At 46.0% G+C, this 27,563-nt stretch overlaps 1 protein-coding gene across 5 annotated transcripts in view; it reads left to right on the plus strand.

The window, feature by feature from the left end:
• The window catches only part of UBE4B (ubiquitination factor E4B), a 121,057-nt gene that overhangs the window by 17,057 nt on the left and 76,437 nt on the right, over window positions 1–27,563 (plus strand). For all 5 annotated transcript variants that reach the window (XM_053206877.1, XM_027060475.2, XM_027060476.2 and 2 more), the window contains exon 2: window positions 21,613–21,799. In XM_053206877.1, the coding sequence (XP_053062852.1) occupies window positions 21,613–21,799 (187 nt within the window). The remainder of the gene's footprint in view (window positions 1–21,612; window positions 21,800–27,563) is intronic.

The following is a 27,563-nucleotide window of genomic DNA, read 5'->3' on the forward strand; positions in this document are numbered from 1 at the left end:
ATCTCTTTCTATCACTTGGGATCTTTTTGGTGAGGGCATAACATTGTAGTTGCAAGAATCGTTTAAAAAATTTTTTTAAGTTTATTTATTTATTTTGAAAGAGCAAACGGGATAGGGGTAGAGAGAGAGAGAGAGAGAGACGGACAGAGAGAATCCCAAGCAGGCTCCATGCTGCCAGCGCAGAGCCCGATATGGGGCTCGAACTCACGAATTGTGAGATCATGACCTGAGCCGAAATCAAGAGTTGGACGCTTGATCGACTGAGCCATCCAGGCGCCCCAAGAATCATTTTTTATAAAAACCGAATCTAATTAAAACAGTCCTACTCTCAGGATGTTTCTCTGCTGTATAACACTGGCAGACTCAGGCTCCTGGTCCTAATAGTTTCTCCTGGGGCCAGTTTCACAATCATGTAATAGATGTGATGCTGATTTTTAGTAGCTGTGCTAGAATTCATACTGTTTGGGTGAGACAGAGCCCCAAGCCCAAGGAAAACAGTGTCTCGGCCTAAAAGGAAGGTGGAAAAGAGCAAAGTGGTGGAGAAAACTTGGAGGCTAAAGTTACATAAAAAAAGTAATAGCTGTTTACTGTGTGTCAGGTGGACACTTGTTATTCGTCCAATAAATATTTACTGAGCACTGTCTGTATTAGGCATTGTTACTGGGGAGGCGGCAGGATGTGGTTCATCAAGTCTCTTCCCTCTTGGAGCTAACTTCCTGCTTGGGGGAGACAGACTGCAGACTGATAAAAAGATACCGATTCAGGTGGTATGTTACATTACCTTTATCCCTGATGACTCTTGCGAGGTAAGTAATATTTATGTCATCACCTTCTTCTAAATGGGGAAGCCAAGGCTGAGAGAGGTAACATGGCTACAAAGGGGTACGGCGAGTATCGTGACCAGAGCCAGCCACAGGAGAGCTCATCGCGTAGAAGACTTCATGAAGATGGGGCCACAGAGTAGCATTTCCATCATCCACTGCTTGGTTCTTCATTTTACTCTCAAGTGGAATGTTTATTTAAAAAAAAATTGTTCTGGGGCGCCCGGGTGGCTCAGTCGGTTGAGCATCCGACCTCGGCTCAGGTCATGATCTCATAGTTCGTGAGTTCGAGCCCCGCGTCGGGCTCTGTGCGGACAGCTCAGAGCCTGGAGCCTACTTCAGAGTCTGTGTCTCCTCTCTCTCTGCCCCTCCCCTGCTCGTGCTCTGTGTCTCTCTGTCTCTCAATAATAAATAAACGTTAAAAAAAATAAAAAAAAATTGTTCTAATGGCAATTGTTGATGAAGAGTCCAGAATAAGGCTTTATTCCTATGAGCTATTATCCTAATTTGAGCTAATAATATTTTCAGCATTACAGGTGACTCAGGAAAGTACTTTCGGTAATCAGGCAGGTTATGCCTTTGGTTCTCAGCCCGCCTACTTAATGTTTTCCATATTATTGATCAGGCAGAAAGTATTGCTATTAATGATTGTTGCAGTTTAGAAAACTTGTAATGGAAATTATATAATCACCGGATTACATTAGAGAATTAGAAGGGCCACAACCTTTTCTTCCCTCTAAGAAAATACAGTTTACGGTCTGTGTCTGAGAGCTATTTCTTTGGTTCTGTTGCGGCCAAGGCGGTAGGAGATCTTGTGTATTTTGTGTATTTTGCTAGTAATTGCTGGAACTTGGCCTTCACAAGAATTTTGTGCTTTATTTTTGAGAGCTTTCTTCAGCCAGCTGGAGGAAGTGAGGTAACTTGCCTCGTCCGCCTTCCTTTCTCAGGGAGAGGAAGCGTGGCCGGCGTATGCCGGTGAAGAGAGGCGCGGGAGTACAGGGAAGACTGTCAGAAGCATGTAGGGCGACCCTGAAACGGTCCCATGCAAACCAGGACTCTTCTGAGAAGGAGAATTAGACAGGAGCCCCCGGAGTTCCTCTGCCCCCTGCGACACTTTGGGGCTGGTGAGAAGCATTTGGGCCAAAGCACTATTTGCTTCACAAAGGTTTTGACTTGCGGGTTGGTCCCGGACCTGGTCATACTATCCTTTGGAGAAGAGAGGTGCTACAGCAGTTAGGCGCTTTGTGCTTGGAGTCACCATCGTTTGAGCTGGGTGAGTAACGTGGGAAGGGAGGCAGACGACTGGAAAACCGAGGTTCGCAGAGGACGTGGTGCTCCCATACTCTTCTCTTTCCACCGTGCCCTGCGTGTCCTGTGACAGTTCTCAGCTGACTGGGGGGCTTGGTCCTTCATTGGTCAGCCTGGGCAAGGGGATCTGGGCCGTCAGATCACATGTGTCGGCACTTACGGTGCACACTGGCAGGGAAATGACCAGTGGCCTGTTCCTCTCTTCTGATGTCTCCCTTTCGTGCTTTGCTGCTAGAGGTAGGATTAGAGTTCTGTCAATTCTACAATTAAATCTACTCTAGGTTCATTGTATCAAGAGGCAAAAATAAAAAGGAAAATCGGAAAGAGAAGGTAAAAACAAAATCTGTGTTCAGAATCTCACCATCCAAGGGTACTTTTTTCTTCTAGGTTAGGGTTTATTTTTTTCCAATTAATTAATTAATTGGCACACAGAGCGAGTGGGGTAGGGGCACAGAGAGTGGGGAGAGCGAGAGCGAGAGCGAGAGAGAATCCCAGGCAGGCTCCATGCTGTCAGCGCACAGCCCGACATGGGGCTTGAACGCACAAACCGTGAGATCATGACCTGAGCCAAAAAGTAAGAGTTCGGTGCTTAACCAACTGAGCCACCCAGGCACCCCTAAGCTAAATCTTCTAATGTGATTTTTTTTCCTCTTAGGATCACAGGTTTGTAGGACTTGAAAAGCTTTTAGAAATCTTTGTAGTCTACCTTCTTCATTCAAATTGATTTTTTTTCTGACTATAAATTCAGCAGCATAAATTTGCTGAATTCTGTATGATTCTTTGTGAGAAGACTTCTAGAATCAAGAATTAAAGGGAAGAGAAAGACTTACCTATAATCCTGTTATCCAGAGGTAATCATTGTTAATTTTTTGGCCTATCACTTCATGGACTTCTGTTATTTTCTCTGTGTGTTTTTAAAACACAGAATTCAACTGAGTAAATTTAAAGATCAAGTTGGCTCTATTCAATGAATCATGAATAGGGTAACACCCCATCTAGCAGATGGAAAGGAGTTCCCAAGAGCCGAACCCAATGGGAGACTTTTCTGGGCAGAAGGGGGTTAAGGAACAAAGACAGAGTGGAGTACCTCATCTTTCCTTGGGAGCCAGAGGGGTCTGTCAGGCAGATCATCACCTCACTAGGGCTGTCAGGAAATTCCAGATTTACTGCTTTAAGATCACGTTTCTGGGAGAGGTTGAAACTGATGTCAGGTGAGGCATTAAGTCTTGGTTTGCTGTGGTGGGGCTTGGCACAAGTGACTCCAACTCCTGTTGTCTTTTTTTTTTTTTTTTTTAACTGCGTGTATTTATATTTGCGTGGCCCCTGGGTGGCTCACTTGGTTAAGCATCTGGCTCTTGATTTCTCCTCCGGTCACGATCTCACGGTTTGTGAGATCGAGCCCGGCATCGGGCTCTGTGCTGACAGTGCGGAGCCTGCTTGGGATTCTCTCTCTGTCCCTCCCCTGCTCATGTATGCACGTGTGCAAATGGGCACCTGCAGACATACTCTCTCTCTCCAAATAAATAGACATTAAGAAAATAAATAAACTGCGTGTGTTTGACATACGCTATTGTCCCTTGCTCCTGTTTCTCTGCTTTTCCTGAAGCCCTGCCTCCCTGAGCATTACAAGCTCTCCGTCTTTCAGGACTCAGCTGATGTGTCACCTTCCCCTAGAACCTTTTCCTCAACACCCCATGTTCCTGCGGGCCCCACTCTGGTTTGGCTTTGCTTCTGTTCTCATCATATTGCGTTAGAGCAAGCTGCTTTTGTGTCTGTTTCCCCTGCTAGATTGACAGCAGAGAATAAGTCACATTCATTTTTAATTTCCAAAGCCCATTTATTTCTGCCTGAAACATTGAGGCTTGGTTAAAGTTTGTGGAATCGATGAATAAATCATTAGAATCCTATTGTATGCAGTTTTATATATTGCATTTTAACTTAACATGGCATTATAAGCATTTTCTTGTATGCTTAGAAATTAAAACATCATTTTTAATGGCTACAGGGTTTTCCATCATTAGATGTACTGATTGTTTCCCTAAATGTAGAAAATTCAGGTAGTTCTCCATTCGTTCGTCCGTTCTTTTTTAAAAAATGTTTATTTATTTTTGAGACAGGCAGAGTGCGAGTGGGGGAGGGGCAGAGAGACAGGGAGATACAGAATCCGAAGGAGGCTCCAGGCTCTGAGCTGTCAGCACAGAGCCCGACGTGGGGCTTGAAACCACGAACCGTGAGATCATGACCTGAGCCAAAGTTGGACGCTTAACTGACTGAGCCACCCAGGCGTCCCTCTTTCTTTTCTTTCTTTCTTTCTTTCGTAATATTTTATTTATTTTGGAGAGAGAGGGAGGGAGCACAAGCTGGGGAGGGGCAGAGAGAGAGGGAGGCAGAGGATCCAAAGTAGGCTCTGCACTGTCAGCTCACAGCTTGATGCAGGGCTTGAACTCATGAATCGTGAGATCGTGACCTGAGCCAAAGTTGGATGCTTAACCACTTGAGCTACCCAGACACCCCAGTTTTGTTTTGTTTTTTTAATTTTTGTAACGTTTATTTTGGAGAGAGAGAGAGAGAGAGACAGAGTGTGAATGGGGGAGGGGCAGAGGGAGGGAGACACAGAATACGAAGTAGGCTCTAGGCTCTGAGCTGTCAGCACAGGGGCCAATGCGGGGCTTGAACCCACGAACCACAAGATCATGACCTGAGCTGAAATCAGACACTTAACCAACTGAGCCATCCAGGCTCCCCGCCAGTTTTTTATTTTTTTTATTTTTATTTTTTGTTTAATGTAAACTCTACTTGCAACGTGGAGCTCAAACTCACAACCCTGGGATCAAGAGTCGTATTCTCTACTGACTGAGCCAGCCAGGCAGCCCTCTTTTCTAATATTATACATGATTTTGTGATGAAGTTTTGTATGTGAATCTTTATCTGATTTTCTGATCATTTCCCTAAGATTTCCGGAAGCAGAATTACTGGATCAAAGGATGTGATCATCTTGAAGGAGTTTTCTGGAATATAGCCAGATTGCTTTCTAGAAGAGGGGTAGGGCTCCTACCTCAGTGTCCAGGGTGCTGGGTCGGGTTTTGGAGGGCTAGCTTTTTTGCCGTCACCTTTTTGTGATCCAGTGTCATTTTCTGAAGGTACAGAGGTGCTGGCATAGTGCGGCACATTTGGGGGGGCTCCATCTGAGTTTTGGGTCGGATTAGGGTAAGAAATAGGCTGTGAGGAAATAAAAAATAATCGGAAGGAAAATGGAATGTAAGTGGGCACAGGTGTTGGTGGACTATTTTTCTTCGTATGTTAATTATACCACAGAATGATTGACTTTGATCTTTCACTTCCCCTCTTTTTCTTTTTTTAAAGTATTTACTAATCTTTTCTAATGCAGTACTTAACATGACAAGCTACCATTTTGGGGGGCCTGTTCTTGAAAAGCATTGTTTTTTTGGCTTTTTGTTTTTTTTGGCGTGCCAGAAACACTCATGATGATAGCAATAGTAGCTAATATCTTCAACACCTACGATGTGCTAAACGCTTTCCGTGGGTGATGGCTGTTTAACCCTATAAAGTGAAGGTACGGTCACTGTTCTCATTTTATCTGTAGACAAGGAAGGTGATACTCAGTCACTTGCCCAGGGTCACAGAGCTATTGCTTGATGTAGGTTCAGCACTCCCTACCTGCCTGACCATGTCCAGAAAACAGGAGTCTTGCTTAAGGAAGGAAGGAAGGAAGGAAGTCTTGAGCAGCTAGAGGTGTCTAGGAAGACACAAGGTGTGTGTCTTTGCCCTTCCACAGCCCTCCAGACTGTTCTGCTGCCCTCCAGGGCTGTTAGAAGAACCCACCCCCCAACCCCCACGTGGCTGAAGGGACAGCCCCTCCTCATTCCCTGCAGGTGACGTCATTGTCTTCTGCTTTTCAAAAGAAACGGTTGTGGTCAGGCACTTCTGGCCTCTCGCCTTTCCCTCCCTACTTCATTGTCACGGAAATCTTCCTAATAAAAACAGTAATTGTGGTCGTGGTAGAGGGGAAGTGTTTATGGGGTGCTGACCCCTGTTCTCAGTGCTTGATTTGTATCTCTGCTCTGGAGGGCACCGTCTCCCTCTCCCTCCGTGCTCTGTCCTGTCCTGTCTTGCCCTGTGCCTGGCTTTCTTGGTAATCATTTCCATCTTCGGCCTTCCTTCTCTACTCCCTTTTGATGCAGAAGATCTCCAGTCCACACCGGTGGCAAAAACAGCAAGATGCCACCTCTGGTCCTGCTTTCCCCTCTAGCTGTCACTTGATCCCTGTCGTCCCCTTTCACAGACCAGACCCTTAGGAGGGTGGATCTCCTCCCCCCCCCCTCATTTTTAGGGGCCTCCCTCCTTGTGCTTTTTTGGGAGGCTTTTCCCTTCACTGCTGCATCCAAACTACTCATGCTAAGATTGCCAGATGCTGGGGCACTTTTCTGAACATGTTGGTTAACTTGTCTTCGGCTTTTGACCCTGGCAATCACTCTGTTTTGGAAAGTGTTTTCCTTTGGATGCCATGGGTATACTGCTTCCTTGCTTCCCTTCTTTCTTTTCCCGTCACCATTGCAGGCTGCTCTTTCCTGATACACCTTAAATGATGTTTTTCAGGATTCTGGTCTTTTTTTTTTTTTTAACGTTTATTTAGTTATTTTTGAGAGAGAGCGCACGAGTGTGCACGCATGAGCAAGAGAGGGGTAGAGAGAGAAGGAGACAGAATCCTAAACAGGTTTTGTGCTGTCAGCGCAGAGCCCTATGCAGGGCTCGAACCCATGAGCCGTGAGATCATGACCTGTGCCAAAGTCAGACACTTAACCGTCTGAGCCACTCAGGCATCTCAGGATTCTGTTCTTGATTTTCCTTTCGTTTCCTACCTTCCAGATGCATTTATTGGATGAATGAATGAATGAATGAATGAATGGATGGATGAATGAATGAATATCATGTTCGGGGGCAGTCCTTTTATTTATTCTCCAGGTACTTATTTAGCACCTCCTGTGGGCCATGCTTCATTCAGAAGTACTCAGGAGATGGATGTGAACTAGAAAGCAAAGTTCTGCCCTCTTGGCATCTGTAGTTATCTACCAGGTACATGCTGTTGACTCTCACATCCCCTTGCCGGTCACATCTCCTGCTTGAGCTCTATCCCCAAATCTTTACCCCAGCATGATAGACAGTGGGAACGTGTCTTCTCAACCTGCGGCAGCTTATACACATGGCTCTGCTTTGGAGTGTCGTTGGAAAGCCACTAAAACTCACCGTGACACAGTTCTTATCAAGACTTCTGTTGGGAACACATTTCTACGGGGGATTTTGTGAAGGATACTCAGCCCGTGCGTGCCGTGAGAGAGTCGCTTTTCATCTGAGTCAGGGACCTCTTTGAAAAGCTTATGAAAACTGGACACCCTCCTGACCCTCAGGTTTTGAACCCCTGCCCTCGGTACTCTAAAATTTGTCTTTGAATCAGGTCACATCAGCCAAGGTGATGTGTGGATCTCCTCATTTGGGCTGCTCTAAAATTGCTTTCTCTGACTTGTACTTTGGCATTAAACCTCTGCAGATATAGACATGTGATATGTACGTATTGTGTTGATATACACGTGTGATGCATACTCACTTCACTTCTGGCTTGATCTTATTTTTTTGTGTCATTTTACTTCTGTCCTAATTTCCTTATCGATGTGACTCTAAGTTAAATTAAAAATATGATTTATGGTGTTTTTCGCTAATGCCTTCCAACCCTTGCTAGAACAGGGAAATGGAAACTATTTCCACAAATAAGTAGATAGATAGATAGATAGATAGATACATACATACATACATACATACATACATACATACATACGTACCAGGTCTACAGGGCAGCTGCCTGTAGGGCGTTCTGTGTGGGTGTTCTTAGGGGCACCTCACCCCACGGTGTAGTCGAAACACACCTTTTCTTTTCAAAACCTCCTTCTTTCATAGTCTCTGTTTTAGGGACTGTGCCCTCTGCTTAGGTCTGAGATCTAGACTCCACCCTTCCTTACATCTCACTTCCGAATAATGACCCAAGTTCTCTTGATTATACACCTTGTCCCTGGACCTGTCCCTTCCACAGTCCATTCTCCACAGAGTGGCTAGAGTGATTTGTTTTAAAAGACAGATCCGGGGCACCTGTGTGGGTCAGTTGGTTGAGCGTCAGTCTTCGGCTCAGGTCATGATCTCACGGCTCATGAGTTCTAGCCCCACGTCGGGCTCTGTTCTGACAGCTCAGAGCCTGGAGCCGGCTTCGGATTCTGTGTCTCCCTCTCTCTCTGCCCCCTAACCCACTCGCATTCTGTCTCTGTCTCTCTCAAAAATAAATAAACATTAAAAAAAAAGTTTTTAAAAGACAGATCCAACCCAGTTATTCCCCTGCTTACATCCTTCAAAATCTCTTCCTTTCCTTCTAGAAAAAGATCGGTCTTAGGAGGGTATTCAGAGCTTATCAGGAGCTTGTCTCAGCCTGTCTTTCCTGCCCTGTGTCTTGCTGTGGCCGTCCACCCTCATCCCTTAAACGACTCAGAATTCCCTAACACACTGTGCGTTCTCACGAAGCCCCCTGCCTTTGTGAGTGCTCCTCTGTCCCCTCACCTGGCTCACTCCTACCTGTCTTCTCTGTCCCCTCACCTGGCTCACTCCTACCTGTCTGGAAGAAGAAACTCCAGGCAGATGACTTGCATTGCATTCGAATTTGTATGTTGCACAATTTTCAAAATTGCTGTCTGGGATGGTTTGTCTTGACAGTAATAAATATATAGCTCGTGTAAGTGAATTTGAATCTTGAAAACCTGGTGAGAAGATCGAGGCGATACTCTGTGCACTGGTTATTGAGTGTGTCTCTGAGGAGTTGAAATGGATGTAGCTACAGACATCCACACAGCAAGCGACAGAACAACTCTCCAAGCTAAAGCAGAACAGGAGATTAATTTTAAGGGTGCTGGGGTCTTCTTTCTGAACCCAAGGACAGAAAGATAGCTGGGTCACACGAAGAGACCAGAACCCAGAATCCAAATGCCGCCTGGGCTTCCTTTGTCTTGGGCTGCTACTTCCTCGCACTCCCCCCTTGTGCACACTGCCCATGACCTCCCTTGTGCTCGCTCAGCAACCCCGGATACTTCGACTCCGTGCCTGCTCTGTGCAGCTGAACACAGCTAGCGAAGACACGAACCGTGCTGGCGGATCTCATTTTTTCAACTTTTTACTCTGGAAATTTCCCAATCTGCAGAAAGGTTGGTTGAGTCACCCAGATTGATCAGTTTTTGGTGTTGACTTTTTGCCCGCGTTCACCTTCTCTCTCGGTATGTACATGTGTGTGTACCCACGTATGCGTACGTGCATACACGTACCTGTCGGTTTTGGCTGAACTGTTTGAAAGTATGAAGAAGAGAAAAACGGAGATGGGAAGTAGGAGGTGGTAAGGGAAGGCCTCCCCGGGAAGGCAGCGTCTGAGCAAAGACCCGAAGGAGGGGCTGCTGGGTGGTTCTCCTGGGGAAGAGTGTGCCAGGGGAGGCGCAGACAGCCGCATAGCAAGTGACCCCTACCATCAGGTGTGTGGCCAGTTAAAAAGAGACTCTCGTGTACCAGACTTGTATTCTTGTTCAGATATTCCCTGCCCCCTTCCTGGGGGAAGGTTCTGTTTCTCCACCCCAGTGGCTGTAGGGATGGCCATGTGACTTGTTTCAGCCAATGAAATGGGAGCAGAAGGGTCCCTTCTGGGCCAGTTTACCCTGCTCCTCGCTCCCTTCCTTCTGCCCTGACAATTAGTAGTGTGTCCTCTAGAGACTGCTTTGTCACCCTGGGTGCTGGAGTGACGATGATCCGGAGCAGAGCTGCCCTTTGACCTGAATGTTCTCAGGCTTTACAGGCATCGCGAGGAATAATGATGGTTTCATTTCCTTCATCAGAGATTGTGTGAAAGGGGGCACGCCTGGGTGGCTCAGTCGGTTAAGCATCTGACTTCCGCTCAGGTCACGGTCTCGCTGTTTGTGAGTTCAGCCCCTCAGTGGGCTCTCTGCTGTCGGCACAGAACCCACTTCAGATGCTCGGTACCCCTCTCTCTGCCCCTCCCCTGCTTGCGTGTGCGCGCGCTCTCTAAAAAATAAACGTGAAAAACATTAAAACAAAAAAAATTGTGTGAAATTTATTACGCATCATTGCCATTGTCATTTGTGTATAATTTGCGCTAATGATACCCCTTGTGATGTGAATATACCCAGATGGAATTACTGTGTGTGACCTTGTGCCACCAGCTTTTTTCCAACTCAGTTAAAAAAAGTACCGTGGTAAAACACACATAAAAATATCCCTCCTTTTAAGAGCAGGAGATCTCGAAGTGAATAGAAAACATGTTTGCAAAAAATAAAAAATGGAAAACGCGTTTTCTTTTAAAGATAAGCATTATCGAGCTCTCTGTGTATGCACATGTGTATGTATGCATGTCGTGTATGAGTGTGTAACCTTCCCATCAAGCAATAACAGATACCCCAGATTGAGTTGGGGTCTGAGTTGCCCTCCTTTGTGCCTTTCTTGCTGCTGTTATGTCTTGTGCAGACCTTTTGTGCTGTATCATAATTACTGGTTTTCATCTGTCTTTTCTCAGTGGATCTGGAAATCCTTGAGGGTAGGGATTATGACTTGGATGTTATGTCATCTTTACTGTCTGCTACAGTGACTTACGTGCACTTAATGAACCAATAAAGGACTGAATTTGGGGGGGGGGCAAGATTATGTTCAGAAAGTTTTATTTTTGTTTGTTTTATTTGCTGTGCTCTCTACACTCTGGACCAGAAAATGGAAATATTCTTTATTTCAGTATACACACATATCCAAGAGGGAGTTCACGAACACTCTAATATTGGAGTACGAATACAGTATCTGAAATTATAACATTCTGTGTATCAATTCATGTAGAATTCATAACTGATAATGAACATTACCATGTCCTCAGGGGAATAAGGCTGCCTCTATCTACAGGTCGTTGCAACTTCAGAAGGGATTTTCTGCTGTGAAGATCCGTGGGCTGTGGTTAGTGTTGTATACTCCAGAGTTGGACTGTCTGGGCTCATATCTGTTCTTTCATTTACTGGCTGTGTGACCTTGAGCAAGTCCCTTAACCTCTCTGAGTTTGTTTTCTTCATCTGTAAAATGGGAAGATGAATGTACTGATTGCCTTGGATTCTTAACTAGATTTATAAACATGAATCCCTTAGAATAGCATCTGGCACATGGATTAAGAGCTGGGTAAGTGTTTATCATATCACTAAAAATTATTTTTTTGTCTTAGAGCCCCTAAAATGGTGAATTTTTAAAATGTAGCTGGTGAATTTTTAATCACAGAGCTGTGATGTTCAGATTTGATTGAATGCGTTACTTTGAGGTATACTGTTGGGCTTAGATCCAGGCATATTGTGAGGCTGTCGTAGCGTCTTGTAAGTTTTAGACATGGCCAGCTATGAACAAAGAAAACAAAACCAACAATAATCAGAACAAGAGGTATCTCAGGGCACCTGGGTGGCTCAGTCAGTTAAGCGTCCGACTTCTGATTTTGGCTCAGGTCATGATCCCAGGGGTGTGGGGTTGAGCCCCATGTCAGGCTCCACGCTGAGAGTGGAGCCTGCTTAAGGTTCTCTCTCCCTCTGCCCCTCTCCCCCATTCTTGCTCGTTGTCTCGCTAGATAAATAAATTAAAACATTAGAAAACAAACAAACAGTGCTTTTGGGATTTATCCCCCAGCTCCCCCCCCCACCCCACCCCCACCCCCAATCCCACTAAAAATAAGAGGAGCAGAGTTTGGCCCATCCCGTCAGAGTCTCTGCCCCACAGTGGCCCTTGCTGTTTTGAACGGTAGCTGTTTTGAATCTATTTTTAATCAGGTCCGCAAGGGTAGGGAAAGGCGTCAGGTAGAACAGTTCTGGGGAAAACCCTATTTTCATGTCACTTGTGAAATGAGAACTGAGATAGTCAAGACCAGAAAAACTCTAGATATGAGGTTTCATGATCTGTATGTCTGGGTTTGAATTGTGGTTTAGGACATAAGTTGAAGAATCACAAGTTCCTTTTTTATGCTTTTGGTATTTTCTCTTTGTGACATCTGGGAAAACAGTTCTTTGAAAAAGGACTTGTTCAACGTAAGAGAGATGATACCAGTCTTATGTGCTTAGTGCTAAAAAGAGTAAGCAAAGAGAAAAAAGTTGAATAATATTTTGATGTGCTGAACTATTTTTAGTTTGTGTCTCATATGTTGTGATGCGCTGTTTGTGATAAAAGTGAGGTCACATCTCTTAATAGTCAAGTTAATTAGATAAGCCTTTATGCCTTCGATTGCTCAAAGCCGTCTCTTGGGAGTCTCCTGTCTAGATATTCCCAGGGTTCTCAGGCTGCTAAACAGTTTATTTTTTTAATTATTATTTTATGATGATCATTTTTTAATATAATTTATTGTCAAATTGGCTAACATACAGTGCGTAAAGCGTGCTCTTGCTTTTTGGGGTAGATTCCCATGGTTCATCGCTTACATGCAGCACCCCAGTGCTCATCCCAGCAAGTGCCCTCCTCAGTGCCCATCACCCATGTAAGCCCCCACCTTCGTAGAAAGTGGTCAGCCCCTCAGAGGGCACTGTCCCCCGTTGAGTCCCCTGCAGACAGCCCTGAGCGCTGGCCCTTTCATGGCCGTTTCTCCTCTTTCTAGTAGGTCTTGAAGATGGGGGGAGGTGAGGGCAGGTTTTATCCTCACCTCCTACCAGTTCGTGTCGTGCACGGACCTGCCTGTGTCCCTTACTGCGCTTCTCTGTCTTCATTAATGGCCCACAGTATAATTCACAGAGTCCTGATTCTCCTTTTTCTTTGCTTCTTCTTTTTTTCCTAAACCTGTGTTTGTGGAGTGTTGGGGGTAGGGATCGGGGAACATCAGCCCAGTGGAAATCTTTCTTGGAAAACTGCCTTCCAGCCTTACTGCAGCGAGTCAGGACATTTATTCTGTTTGTTTCACCGAGGAGAACGTTTGAATTTCACATCTCAGGCTGAACCTGGCACCGGATATAAAAGTGGCTTTGCTTTTTCTCCAAAAGCAGTGTGTGTGCTTTTTCAAAATAATGGCAATATTAATTCCTAAATAGTAAATTTTACGCACCGTGCATTTTCTAGTATTTTTTCATTCGTTCTCTCATTACTTTGGCAAATATTTAAGGAGCACCTACCATGTGCTGGGTCCTCTTGTAAAAACAACTGAGAAAAGTCCTGTGTTAAGGGCTTAGAGTTGGGGAATGGTGAATGGTGAATAAGCAATACATAAATAGCATCGCATGTGTCGGAGGTCAGATAAGAGCCATGGAGAAAAATGAAGTAGAAAACGGGGAGTGGGTGGTGGTTTTCTCATAACTCTGTGTGGAGGCTACTCTTTCCACACCCATTGTACAGATGTGGAAACTGAAGCACAGAGAGGGTAAGTGACTTACCTTGATCCTACCTTGGTAGTAAGTAGTAAAGGTTGAACTTGAATTTGAAGTCCAGCGTGGGCTCCCAAGTTAGCTACCTCTAACGTAACTCTACTCAACTTCAACCAGATCTCCCCAAACACTGATTTCCCTGAGAATTTAAAGTCTTCTTTTACCAGGCCCTCTGTTGCATTGGTGTGTACAGATAAACACACTTTAAAAATTAAAATACTACTTTAATTTCAGTATCAGTGAATACAGGTTTTAACTTTAATTACAATTTATTTAATTACTCTTTCATACAAAATTGAAAAAACTTCATAGCATCCACACAGAGAATGTAGCATTTTAGGCCTTGAAGGATAAGTAGGATTAATTTTTTAAAAATTACATCCTGGGGACGCCTGGGTGGCTCAGTTGGTTAAGCATCTGACTTTGTCTCAGGTCATGATCTCACGGTTCGTGGGTTCGAGCCCCGCGTTGGGCTCTGGGCTGACAGCTCAGAGGCTGGAGCCTGCTTCGGATTCTATGTCTGCCTCTCTCTCTCTGCCCCTCTCTCCCTCTCAAAAGTAAACATTAACATTTTTTTTTTAATTCCATCGTGCTTGGGGCGCCTGGGTGGCGCAGCTGGTAAAGCGTCCGACTCTTGGTTTCCGCTCAGGTCGTGATCTCACGGTTTGGGAGTTTGGGCCCCACATTGGGCTCTGTACTGACAGTGAGGAGCTTGCTTAGGATTCTCTGTCTCTCTCTCTTTTCCTCTCTCTCCCTCTCTCTCTCTGCCCCCCCCTGCTCACACTCTGTCAAAATAAATAAACTTGAAAAAAAACACCTTGAAATTACATTATGTTTAAAACATATAAGAGACTGTATTTAACGTTTAAAAGTTGATGAAGAACATGATGAAATACCCATGAACTTGCTACCCATATTGAATGTGTGCAGCAGTGAATTTTCACACAGTGGACACAGCTGTGAATATACTGTCCATTTTAAAGCAAAGACCAGCACTACTACTGAGAAGCTTGCTCATGCCTCTGTTTTTTCTTGTTTTGGAACTTGTTACAAATGGAATCATGCGGTCGATGCTTTTTTACATCTGGCTTCTGCTTCGGATTGTTTGTGAGAATCTTCCAGACCGTTGCATAGGGCACAAGCTCATGCATTTGATTCCTGCATGGATGCCCGTATAGGAATATACCACAACTCACTCATTCATGTTCACTTTTACCTGTATCACCCCATTTAGTTGTAGCAACTACCTGGGAAAGCTGTTTAGGGCTGAGTTTATTATGCCTGTTTTCTAGCTGACGAGAAGGTGAGTCTGGAGAGTTAAGTGTGTTATCCAACATGACAGCAAGCATGGCCAATCCGTGGTGGCACCGAAATGCAGGTTTCCTGATGGATCTTGCTTCTCCTGCACCACATTTCCTACCGTGTCATGCAGGTAATGCCACTGGGGTCCGTAGCCCGTCTGTCTTCATGAACTTTCATCCTTCCTTCCCTTCCTCGGCAGAGTGGATTCCATGGACCTTCACCGTAATCGCCCCCTCCCCTTTCCCACTTATGCTCTTTTGTTCACAGTAAAAAGTTTCAGAAATCGGCACGTTTTTTTTTTAATTTTATCCTTTATTTTTTAAAAACTTACACCCAAGTTAGCATATAGTGCAACAGTGATTTCAGGAGTGGATTCCTTAGTGCCCCTTAGCCATTTAGCCCATCCCCCTGCCACAACCCCTCCAGCGACCCTCAGTTTGTTCTCCATATTTATGAGTCTCTTCTGTTTTGTCTCCCTCCCTGTTTTTATATTATTTTTGTTTCTCTTCCCTTATGTTCATCTGTTTTGTCTCTTAAGGTCCTCATGTGAGTGAAGTCATATGATTTTTGTCTTTCTCTGACTGATTTCACTTAGCATAATACCCCCTAGTTCCATCCAGGTAGTTGAAATGGCAAGATTTCATTCTTTTTGATTGCCAAGTAATACTCCATTGTGTATATATACACCACATTTTCTTTATCCCTTCATCCATCGATGGACATTCGGGCTCTTTCCATACTTTGGCTATTGTCGATAGTGCTGCTATAAACATGGGGGTGCGTGTGTCCCTTCGAAACAGCACACCTGTATCCCGTGGATAAATGCCTAGTAGTGCCATTGCTGGGTCGTAGGGTAGTTCTATTTTTGAGGAACCTCCATGCTGTTTTCCAGAGTGGCTGCAACCAGCTTGCATTCCCACAGAAATCAGTACTTCTAGCCTCCTGTTCTTTTCATTTTTTTTTAATGTTTATTTATTTTTGAGAGAGAGAGAGAGAGAGAGAGAGAGAGCACACATGCATGCGAGTGGTGGAGGGGGCAGAGAGAGAGGGAGACACAGAATCCGACACAGGCTCCAGGCTCTGAGCTGTCAGCCCAGAGCCCGACACGGGCTCAAACTCAAAAACCGTGAGACCACGACCTGAGCCGAAGTTGGAGGCCCAACTGACTGATCCACCCAGGCGCCCTTAGTCTCCCATTCTTTGTCAGCCCCACTGCAGTCAAGCTTTCATCCCCTCCAATCCATCAAAATAGGGTCTGATGAGGCCCTCAGTTACCACCTCATCACCAACTCCAGTGGTCAGTTCTCAGTCTTCATGTTGCTCAGCCTATAAATAGAGTGATCCCTCTTGAAATTCTCTGACTGGGTTTTAGGAAGCCAGCGAACCTTCTTCTGGAGAGCCCAGAGGCTTCTTGACACTACTTTCAGGGTCCTTTAGTGGCGTCACCTCATCTCCCCCTCTCAGTTGTGTCCAAGGGCTCCATCCTCAGACTTTGTCTCTGTCTGCACACCTGCCTAGGTGATCTCATCCCAGCTCGTGGCTTTATGTGCCATCTCTAACCTGTGCTCTGTCCTGCACATCAGATCGTATATTTTAATTTAATGTATTTTTTAAAAAAATGTTTATTTATTTATTTTAAGAGAGAGAGAGAACGTGTGAGCTGGGGAGGGGCAGAGGGAGAGGGAGAGAGATACCCAAGCAGGCTCCATGCTGCCAGCACAGAACCAGACGAGGGTCTCGATCTCACAAACCATGAGATTGTGACCTGAGTCGAAATCAAGAGTTGGACATTTTTAACCCAGGCACCCCAGATCATATATTTTAATTTTAATTGCTGTTTATTTAACTACTATTTTATACTCCATTGAAAAAATCGTAGAATTCACACAAAGACGAGTCCATCTGTGCGTTTGATAATCACGTGTCTAAAACAATTTGCGTCTCCTCCCTCCCTCCGTGTTTCGTACCTCAGTCTTGGTCTCAGGCCCAGGACTTTGGTGTCAGCCCTACTTCCTTCGGTTCTTTCCTGTTTGCCCTCCATTCCATCAGCAGATCCCGTGAGCTTGTGCTCCACCTGCAGAACACATCCCAGCTGACCACTCACCACGGTCTTCACAGCCACGCATCCGAGTTCAGGTCACAGCATCCTCCTAAGTAGCCTCTGCCTGCTCCCTTTCTCCCCTACTGCCGATTCTCTGTAGCAGCCAAAATAATAATTTTCAGATATAAGTTGAATCATGTCACTTTTCTGATCAGAACCCCCTGGTGGCTTCCCAGTGCCAGTGCTTTCACCATGGCTTATGAGGCCCCTTCATGCCTCTGAACTCATCGTCTGCTGTTTCCCTCTGGCTCGTCTGCTCCAGCCCCACAAGTCTTGCTGACCTCCAGCATGAGCCACTCACAAGCCCCCTCATACTTCCCAGACACCCACCTGGTTCGCTTCCTCTCTTCCTTCGTGCTTGCAGAAGCCCCGTTTACCAGAGAGGCTTTTCCACCCACCTTCTCTAAAAATCGCAGCGCCCTCTCCCCAGCGTGCCCTGCTATCCCTCCCGTGCTTAATTTTTCTCTAAGGGTGCTTGTAGCCACCTGGCATCCTTTTTGTCCGTTTGGCTGTTCTTTTGGTCTTTGCTAGAATCTGAGCGCCATGACAGCAGGGGCTGTTGAGTTTACTGTGGTGCTCGATGAGCATTTGTTCAATGAGTGGATATCTGAAGGGGACCCGATATCAAGTCTGAAACACCGTCTGGCCTTTGAATATTCAGTTAAACATTCTTCTGTGTGGCTTTTATACTTCGCCTGTCTTGATTGCGTGCATTACTCTTTCCCGTTGTTGAATACGTACGGGGCTGTTATGCGCCTGGCCCTACGCTCGGTGCTGGAGATACGCCAGTGAACAAGATAGATGTGGTTTTCTCAACGGAGCTTCCGTTCTACTAGGGAAACAGATAATAAGCGAGACAGTAAGTAAGAAATAGATCATGTGACGGCAGACCATGTGGAGTGCCTGAAGCATGCGATTGGAGGGCTGCGGTGTCCATGAGCTTGGAGGGGAGGAGAGTGCTAGCTAAAGCCATCAGGGAAGTCCCGTAGGAGGAGGTGACATTTAAGCTGAGAATGGAAGGCAGAGAAAGAACCAGCCATGCCAAGAATTAGAAAAATTGCTTCTAGGCTTAAGCAATTGCAAGTGGCTGAAGGCAAGCTAGAGCTTAGGATGTCTTAGGAACCGTCCGAGGGCTGGTGTGGCTATTGCCCAGAGTGGCATACCGTAACCTGGAGAGGCAGACGTTGGCTCTATAGAACACGGTGAGGACTCGGTTTTTGCTCCAAGTGCAGTGGGAAGCCATTGAATGGTTTGAGCAGCAGAGTGTGGTTTGTGTTTTTAAAGAATTCCTGTGATTGCTGTGTGAATAGATTGCAGGAGAAAGTAGGAGAGCATGCCTTCTTATCACTTAGCATTTGATTCTATACTTAAGAGTTTTTAAATCGCCCCGGCTCTTGGCAACTGCCATTCTACTTTCTGTCTCTATGCATTTGACTCCTCTAGATACCTTATACAAGTGGACTCCTACAGTCTTTGTCTTTTTGCATCTGGCTTATTTCACTGAGCATAATGTCCTCAAGGTTCGTCTGTGTTGTAGCACGTGTCAGAATGTCTTTCCTTTTTTTTTTTTTTAATTTAAAAAATTTTTAAATTTCTTTTTGAGACAGAGAGAGACAGAGCATGAGCAGGGGAGGGGCAGAGAGAGAGAGGGAGACACAGAATCCGAAGCGGGCCCCAGGCTCTGAGCTGTCAGCACAGAGCCCCGACGCGGGGCTCGAACTCATGGACTGAGATCATGACCTGAGCCGAAGTCGGACGCCCAACCGACTGAGCCACCCAGGTGCCCCTCGAATGTTCTTCCTTTCTAAGGCTGAATAATATTCCACTGTGTGGCTGTGCCACATTTCGTTTTATCCATTTATCCATTGGTGGACATTTGGGTTGCTTCCCCGTGTTAGCTCTTACAGACGACTGCTGTGAACACGGGTGAACGGATGGCTGTTTGCATCCCTGCCTTTTGTGTATTTCCTCGGTGTGGACTTACTGGATCGTGTGGTAATTCTATTTGTAATGTTTTGAGAAACCACCAAACTGTTTAAAATGGTGCCTGCTCCGCGTGACCGTGTCACCACCATTGCAGAGGGCTCCATTTCCTCCACATCGTCACTAACACTTGTTACTTTATGGTTTTTCGATGGTAGCCGTTTTCACGGGTGTGAAGTGTTACCTCGTTGCGCTTTGAGTTGCCTTTCAGAAATCTAAAGCTTTGAAAGTGTTTAAAGAAAGGAATACGGAGCCTTCGCTTTTACCGGGCCAGAGTGGACGCAGATAGGTTGATGAGGACCTCTTGCAGAGGTCCTGGGGAGAGAGGGTGGTGGCCTGAATAGGGTGGTGGCAGAGGGGCTGAGAGGAGAGTGTGTGCCGAGGGTGCAGCGAGGAAGCAGGGAGCACAGATCCTGGGGCTCTGGCTTGAGTAATTGGATCAGGAACAGGTTGCGGTGGGAATTTCTGGTTCGCTTTGCCCCACCCTCCACCCCGGGTAAGTGTTCTTGAGAGAAACACTTCAGTGATTTCTTTCAGAGAGTTTTTTCATCTTCATACCACGTCTCCCCCGGATGATCTGTGATGACCTTCACTGTTCTCTGTTCGGTTCAGGTCAGGGAGCCTTGAGCACCTGTTACAGACCAGGTGCCGTGCTCGACTATAAGGAGATCAGGACGTATGAGAGAGAGGCAGCCTGCCGGTCAGAGGTTTGGTCTCAGGACCCCTTTACGTTCTTATAAAATGTTGAAGATCTCAAAGAGCTTTTGTTTAGGTGGGTTGTATTCTTTGATGTGTACCATAATAGAAATAAAGGGTGAGCAACTTAAAAGCAGACATTAGTAAAAACGATAATGTATGTTAATAGAACTTTAAGAAAAAATTTTAGAGAGAGAGAGAGAGAGAGAGAGATCACGAGCAGGGGAGGGGCAGAGGGAGAGAGAGGGGCTCTGAGCTGAGGCAGGGCCTCATGATCCATGACCCTGGGATCATGACCTGATCATGGACTCTGGGATCCATGACCCTGGGATCATGGCCCTGGGATCAAGAGTCAGATGCTCAACTGACTGAGCCACCCAGGCACCCCTAAATAATGTGTTTTTAACGAAAACGACTACGTTTTCCAAAACAGTTGTAGTGAGAAGAGTGACTTTTTCAGGTCTTTTTAATGTCTGATTTACTAGAATACAGGTGAATTTTCATGTTAACTCCTTTAATTTGTTGTGACACGCCATGCCATGCAGCCTCTGGAAAACCCCGTTGGACGCTTGAGAATGAGATTGAAGAGGCAGATATCTTAGTGATACTGTAAAAATAGCTTTGGCCTCAACGTGCTCTCTGCGAGGGTCTTGGAGACCACAAGGGATCCCCAGGCCGCTGGATTGCTGGTAAGAGCGTGGGCGCTAGAGCCGGACTGCATGGGTTCAAATTCCAGCCCTACCTCTTATGAACGAGGCAAGTATCTAACCCCTGTGCCTCAGTTTGCTCACATGTAAAATCGGCCTAAGTACCCACGAAGGCTCATTACGAGGATTCAGTGAGTATAGATTTATAAAGTGTTGAGAACGTTGCTGGGAGATAAAGTGCTGCATCAGTGTTTAATTATTTCTTCACTGTTTATTTCCAATAATTAAGACCTAATCTTTCGTTCGAGGGATTTATCCTAGTGATGTAGGTAGATGAACAACCAAACCTCAGGATTTTGTGTAAGGTCACCGAGGGATGTATTTGCAGCAGGGACACAGGAGTGGGCTTCTCGGGTTTGGGGTCAAGAACTAGGATGTTCTTGGTCGTTTGAACGATAAAAGGAGCAGCTTTCCCGCAGGGTCCGAATGGCAGGTTCTTGGTTCAGATTAGGTCCATCCCTGTTAGCATTTGTCACAGGCTGACTCTTTCGTCTTCCTTATCTGTAACAGAATGAGCATAAGCAGCCTCGTTGGTTTGCGTCTCTGATGCCTGCTCAGAACCAGAAGCCTTGTGACGGTTGGTTAGACATCCTCACTGCCTGGGACAGCAGGTGGTCCGTGAGAGTTTATTGCCTGGCTGTAAATGAATGACTGTCAAAATGTGAGGGAAACATTTCTGTGATGCGCTGGGATTTGGCGGTAGATATTTGTAATCACTTGCTAACCCTGGAGTATTATAAGGAAGCAGCGGCCGATTGTATTTTGATTGCAGTTAAGCAAGAAGAATCTAATCACTTTGCTGCTGAAAGCGATGGTAACGTTTGTGTCTTACTGTAACGTTTGTTACTTTTGAAACTTTTGTTTCAGTGAATCTAATTGGGTATTTATTTAAAATCTCACTTACTTAAAATGGCCAAGTTACATAGTTGTATTCAAATAACGAGCTTCAGCGTGTTTAGAAACGTAATACGTATGCTTACGGTAGCGTCACACTATCGGTCAAGGAGGTGTGATAAACAGGGATTGTAAGGCACTAGGAGGTGTGTACCTGTCTGCCACGTCAATACTTGTCTTGAGTGGGTCCTTTTTTCCTCCAGGTATATTTAGTTGTTAAGCTCCGGCGTGGTTTTCGATGGTTATTGATGACGTTAATGTTGTTGTTCTCGGGCAGAATTGTGTTTTCTGCGGTTGAGTTACGGGTCTTTTCTCCTCTCACGTTATAGATCCGACGGAGGCGCCTCGCACGACTTGCTGGTGGACAGACCTCCCAGCCCACCACCCCGCTCACCTCGCCCCAGAGGGAGAACCCGCTGGGGCCTCCCATAGCAGCATCAGCCCCGGGCCCCTCCCAGAGCCTTGGTCTCAATGTCCACAACATGACCCCAGCTACCTCCCCAATAGGTGCATCAGGTAAGCCTTACTTTCATACCTGGGACATTTAGTCCTGGCTTTCTGTGAGGCTTATGGTTGTGACATTTTCACAACGGGGTAAGATTGGGCCGCATTTCCACAGACGAGAACATGGGACAGCAGCTGTTCAAAATCCTGCGAGCAGTAGTTTAAAGATTAACATCATTACGTTGTGTTTTGTTCATCTCTATTCATTTTGATGGTGATCTGTTCAAACTAATTGTTTTCCTTTCTGTAATTTTTATCCTTTGTTTCAAACAGGACCAGGTCTTAATTTCTGATGGTAAGGCAATTAAGACTTAATTTGGCTCAGCCGATTTTATGAGTTTGGTTGATGCTTTCCTTCTATGATAAAATCATCTGAAAAGGCAAGATTGAAATAATGGTCAAAATAACAGGCCTCTAATTACGGATTTCCATGTCTTCATTTAATGTTGTCAACAGAACTCTGAATTTTTGCGGTATAAAAGTTCACCTGATGTGATGTTTATAGCTGTCTCATTGACAATTATTTAACTATTGTGAAAATTTCTTTTTTTATAATCTAATGGGCTCATCGTTGATATCCAGGTATGTCTTTGTTGGGAAACAATGATACTGATTCATCCTGCGTATTTGAAAATATCTTTTGTCAAGTGAACTTTTCTATTGAACGTGAGAATTATTATCATTATAATTATTATAATTACTTAGGATTCTAATTTGAAAAAGCAGGTGCATTCAGACCTGTATTCATCATCACATCATTGAATAATTTAATATGATTGTTGTTTCTGCATTTAATGCACTCTCCCTTAGTTGCCTTCCACATAATCTGTCTTTCTGAAGTAGGTAAGTCGTCAATTAAAAGTATTTGCAGAGGGGTGCCTGGGTGGCTCAGTCGGTTACGTGTCTGACTTTGGCTCAGGTCATGATTTTGTGGTACGTGAGTTTGAGCCCTGCATTGGGTTCTGTGCTGACAGCTCAGAGCCTGGAACCTGCTTCAGATTCTATGTCTCCCTCTCTCTCTCTGTCCCTTCCCCACTTGAGTGCTCGCTCTCTCTCTCTCTCTCTCTCTCTCAAAAATAAATAAACATTAAAAAAATTTTAAAAAGTATTTGCAGGGTTTCAGTTACTGTTACTCTTGACAGGCGTTATCGTAGACTCTTCCCCAGGTAAATATAAATGCTTATGCATTTATATCCTCCTGTTGACTCTAAAAGTGAGAGAGGTTCTGATTAAATCATCAGTTAGCAAGAAACAGTGACTTTGCCTGAAATGTTGCTGCTGAACACCTTTGAGAAGCTGTGATCGTCTTCCGGTAGGGGACGGGCTCAGGATTCCAGTTGGGTTTTTACCCTTTCCTTGGGAAGGGTGCCACCAACAGTGCTGTTGGTTCCACCATGGCCAAGTGCCTCCTGGAATGCTGGAGAATGTCCGGGAGAGCTAGTGGGATGCGGAGGGGCTTAAGGTCACGCTGCACCAGTGGTAGTCAGGCAGGAGACCGAGCTCTGCGTGTGCCTGGTCACAGCACCCTGTCTCTTTGGGACCACCAGGAATCATTTCAGCATTTGCCCTGTCCTGCTTATGTCAGCCACTGGGTCTCGCGGGTCCTCATCCCTTGCCTCTCAGTCTCCAATCTCCATATGGCTTGTTATGGACACCTCTCCCCACGCAATCCCCTTTTCCGAAATCCTCACCGTCAGTCCCTGGAAGAGTCCTCCTCTGTGGACGGGCTTTCCCTTTAGTGCTCTTGCTGAATTTATGCCCTTCCTCATTTCTTCTAGACCGTGCTTCCTCCTCCCTAAGAACACATCGATTTGAACCTTGTGTCATTAGACCGTGTTCCCCATTCCTGTCCTTGTCACAGCTGACCTCTGAACCCACTCACCCTGCCTCGTTCAGTCCACTGTCTCTCTCCCCAACACCGTGTCATGGTTTGTGATGATCTCAGTAGCCACAGGGATGACCTTCCAGGACTCTGCCCTCGCGCTTTTTTGAGCTGCTTTCCCTTAGTGACCTGGTCTTCCATCCGACATCAGCCACTCACTGCCTTGGTCATACTCTAGATCTTTCCATCTCAGTGACTTCCTGACTGCCACCTTCAGCTTTCTGGCTCACCCTCTCTGTCCCACTTTCTTCACTTCTCCCTTCCCTGGTGTCCCCACGTCCCTCCTGGACCCATTTACATTCCACAGTCACTCATTGTCTCTCCCCTCTCTCACCTCTCTCTCGCTTTGTCTTACTTCCTGGATTAAACCATGCTTCTGGTTTTGTTTTGTTTTTTAAGATTTTATTTTTATTTATGTATTTATTTATTTTGAGAAAAAGAGAGCATAAGCAGAAGAGGGGCAGAAGAAGAGAGAGAGAGAATCTCCCAACGTTGGGCTTGAACCCACAAGCCGTGAGCTCATGACCTGAGCTGAAATTAAGAATCAGATGCTCAACCGACTGAGCCACCCAGGTGCCCCTAAAGATTTTATTTTTAAGTAAACTTCTACATCTAGTGTGGGGCTCAGACTTGCAACCCTGAGATCAAGGGTCATATGTTCTACTGACTGAGCCAGCCATGTGCTCCCCATGTTCCTGGTTTTGTTTTTTGTTTTTTTTTTTAATGTTTGTTTATTTTTGAGAGAGAGAGAGAGAGAGAGAGAGAGGGAGGGAGAGAGAGTGAGGGGCAGAGACAGAGGGAGACACAGAATCCAAAGCAGGCTTCAGACTGAGCTGTCAGCACAGAACCCGACGTGGGGCTTGAACTCACAGACCGCAAGATCATGACCTGGACCAAAGTCAGACACTCAACCGACTGAGTCACCCAGGCGCCCCCCCACCCCCACCCCCACCCCCACGCTCCTGGTTTTCAATCCCACTCCCCAGCTCCCGTCTGTCTCATGCAGTGGAACAAGGCCAGAGAAAAAACCAGAACCATGCTGTCTGTCTCATTTCAGATTCATGGTCACGCGCTCCAGCAGACCCTTCATACTGGCAGGTAGTTACAGCGTATTTCCTGTTTGCTCTCCAGCTCCTCAGGTCTGTTTTGAACCCTCTCCTTCAGTCCACAGCACCTCATTCTCTGTGCAGCTCTGGCCTGATGGGCTGCCTTCCTAGGTCATGGAGAAAGCAGGTGCAGGCAGCGACGTGGTAGTGATGTGAGCTCCCATTGTAGCGTCCGCCTACCTGCGTGTATGTGTGGCCTGCTTTTGTTAAGCTTGAAGCTCCCTGCCCTTCCTGAATTCTGTCCCCAGGTCCCACCTCCTCTCTCCAACTCAGAGCTGTTGCCCCAGCACCTCCCAGCTTTCCTGCTCCGGCAGGTTTTCCATCTGAAGTGGAAAACTTTTATTTTTTTAACATTCTACATGTGGTTCCTCCTCCCATCCTGGGAATATACATGTAAAGGAACTCTCTTGATCTCATTTCTGCTGCCAGCTTCCACCCCACTGCTCTGCTCTGCATCACAACAGAACCTCCAGAGTGAGTTGCTTCCTGGCCTCTGTGTCCTTCTTCTGTCCTTGCACCCACTGCTGATGCGAATCCAGTCAGGTGAGGACTCCTGTGATGTGCTCGGAGTCAACGGCTCAGCCCCAGCTGATGGGCTCTGGCCTTCTTCTTGCAACACTTTCTTCTTTTGGCTTCCAGAGCTCTGCACTCTCCTGGTTTTCCTCCCGTCTCTGTTTCTTCTTGGGGCTCCACATGGTTCTTTGTCATTTCCCTGACGTGTAAATGTCAGGGGTTGGGAGGGGGGGCGGGGAGCTGGGTGTCGATATTTTAACCTGTTGTCCTCTCCATCTGTATCGATGTTCTTACTGATTCGATCTGGTTTCCCAGCTTTACTTACCATCTCTAAGTTGCTGGTCTGTAGGTTGATCTCTCCAGCCCAGAACCATTCCTTGAACCTCAGACTCACACACTGTCTAAGAAGCATCTCACAGAGAGCACGTCCAGAATTGTCTTATCTTCTCCTGGAACGCCCTCTCAGAAAATACCAGCTCATTTTTTTTTTTTCTAGTTGCTGAAGCCTGAAACGTTCCCTCATCTTTTTACCTCATATTCTAGATCAGGGGTCAGCTATCCCTTTCTGTAAAGGGCCAGATAGTAAATATTTTGGTTTTGCAGGCTGCATAGCCTCTGTCACAGCTATTTTCTGCCCCTGTAGCACAAAAAGCAGCCACAGACAAAACATAAACAAAAGAGCGTGGCTACATTTCAGCAGAACTCTACTTACAGAAACAGCTAGTGGGCCTGATGTCGGTTCCAGGGCACGAGCATGTCTTGCTTGGATTACTGGAGTGGCCGTGCCTTCCCTCGCTTCACTTCAATCTCAGGGTAGCACCAGTCTGAAGCGTAAGCCCATCCTTGTATAACAGCAGGGTTATTTTTCACAGCCAGCTCGTTACATTGCCGTCACAAACTAACGGAAGACTCGGGCAGCTCCAGCTGGTTAGTTCTGGGCAGCACACCTCGGTGCTGGGAAGTCCTGATTAGGTCTCTCCCATAATCGCTACTATTCATAATCGCAGATCAGTAGATATTATTAGCTATGCGCCTGGCAGGTTGGATAAAGAGAGTTTCACAGATTTATCAAATAAACAAGTTTAAACAAAATGAAACAGAAAACAAGCACCCCCTAAGATGGGTCATGTCAGTGTTCTGTTGGTTCCCTCCACTGGCTCGCCGTCTCATGGAGAATGAGAGTCAAAGCCCTCACCTTGACCCAGGGCTGTGTGTGAACCGGCCCTGTTTCGGCTCTGACCTCCTTTCCCACTGTGCTCCTCCTCCTTGCTGCTCCTCTGCTCTATTCATACTGGCTTCCTTGCTCTTCCTGAACATTTCGGCCGTGACCTCTGTTGCTGGAAGGCTCAGCCCCTAAAATCCATGTGGCTTTTTCATTCACTTCTTCGGATATTTATCCAAGGGTGACTTTTGTTGGCCTTACTGTCTGAAGGTGCTACCTCTATCTGACATGGATAACTTTTTCTCTGAGCTTTTGTCACCAGCTGACGTAGCACACACATGACTTGCTTATCCTGTTTTCTCTGCTTCGCCTACTGTAGCGTAAGTCCCACAGGCCAGGGACTTGTATCCGTTTTACTGACTGCTGTATCCCAGTGCCTTTAACAGTACCGGCCACGTTCAGTCTGTTACTTGGTGGAATTAATAAGTGGCTCACAAGAGAAAATGACCCAAATGACATAGGCACATATAACTTAAGAGAAAAATCTCAAGAGGGTGTGATAGTGTTATGTTAAAAAAATGTGAAAAGCTGCCATGAGGAAGATGATGGCCTGTGCTTGTTTTCTGTGGTCCTTGATGGTAGACGGAGGGCCAGCGGGTAGATGTATTGTCCACTGAATATGAAGGAGAGACTTCTGTTCCAGAATGGAGACGTGCTTTCTGACAGACACAGATACGGGTAGACCACTGCCCGTGGAGAGGAGGCCTCACCTAGGAGTGACGTGGTAGTCCTGTGGCCGCCTTCTCAGTGGGGATGCTTTGTGCTGCAGGGAACTAGAACAAGGGCCGGGGAGCTCCATCGAGTCCTCCAAGTTGCTCTCCCATCTGCGGTCCCAGCTTCTCGCAACGCTGCCTGCTTCTGTATGAAGTTCCTCGGGCCGCCGTGACAAAGTATCGCAGACTGGATGGCTTCAAACCACAGAGTTTTATTCTGTCACAACTCCAGAGGGAAGAAGTCGAAAGTCAAGGTGTTGGCAGGGCCGTGCTTCCTTGGAAGGCCCTGATGAAGAACCTTGCCTCTTCTAGTTTCTCTTGGTTGCCGGCCATCCTTGGT

Source organism: Acinonyx jubatus, chromosome C1 (genome assembly GCF_027475565.1).
Source record: "Acinonyx jubatus isolate Ajub_Pintada_27869175 chromosome C1, VMU_Ajub_asm_v1.0, whole genome shotgun sequence".
Classification (NCBI taxonomy): domain Eukaryota; kingdom Metazoa; phylum Chordata; class Mammalia; order Carnivora; family Felidae; genus Acinonyx; species Acinonyx jubatus.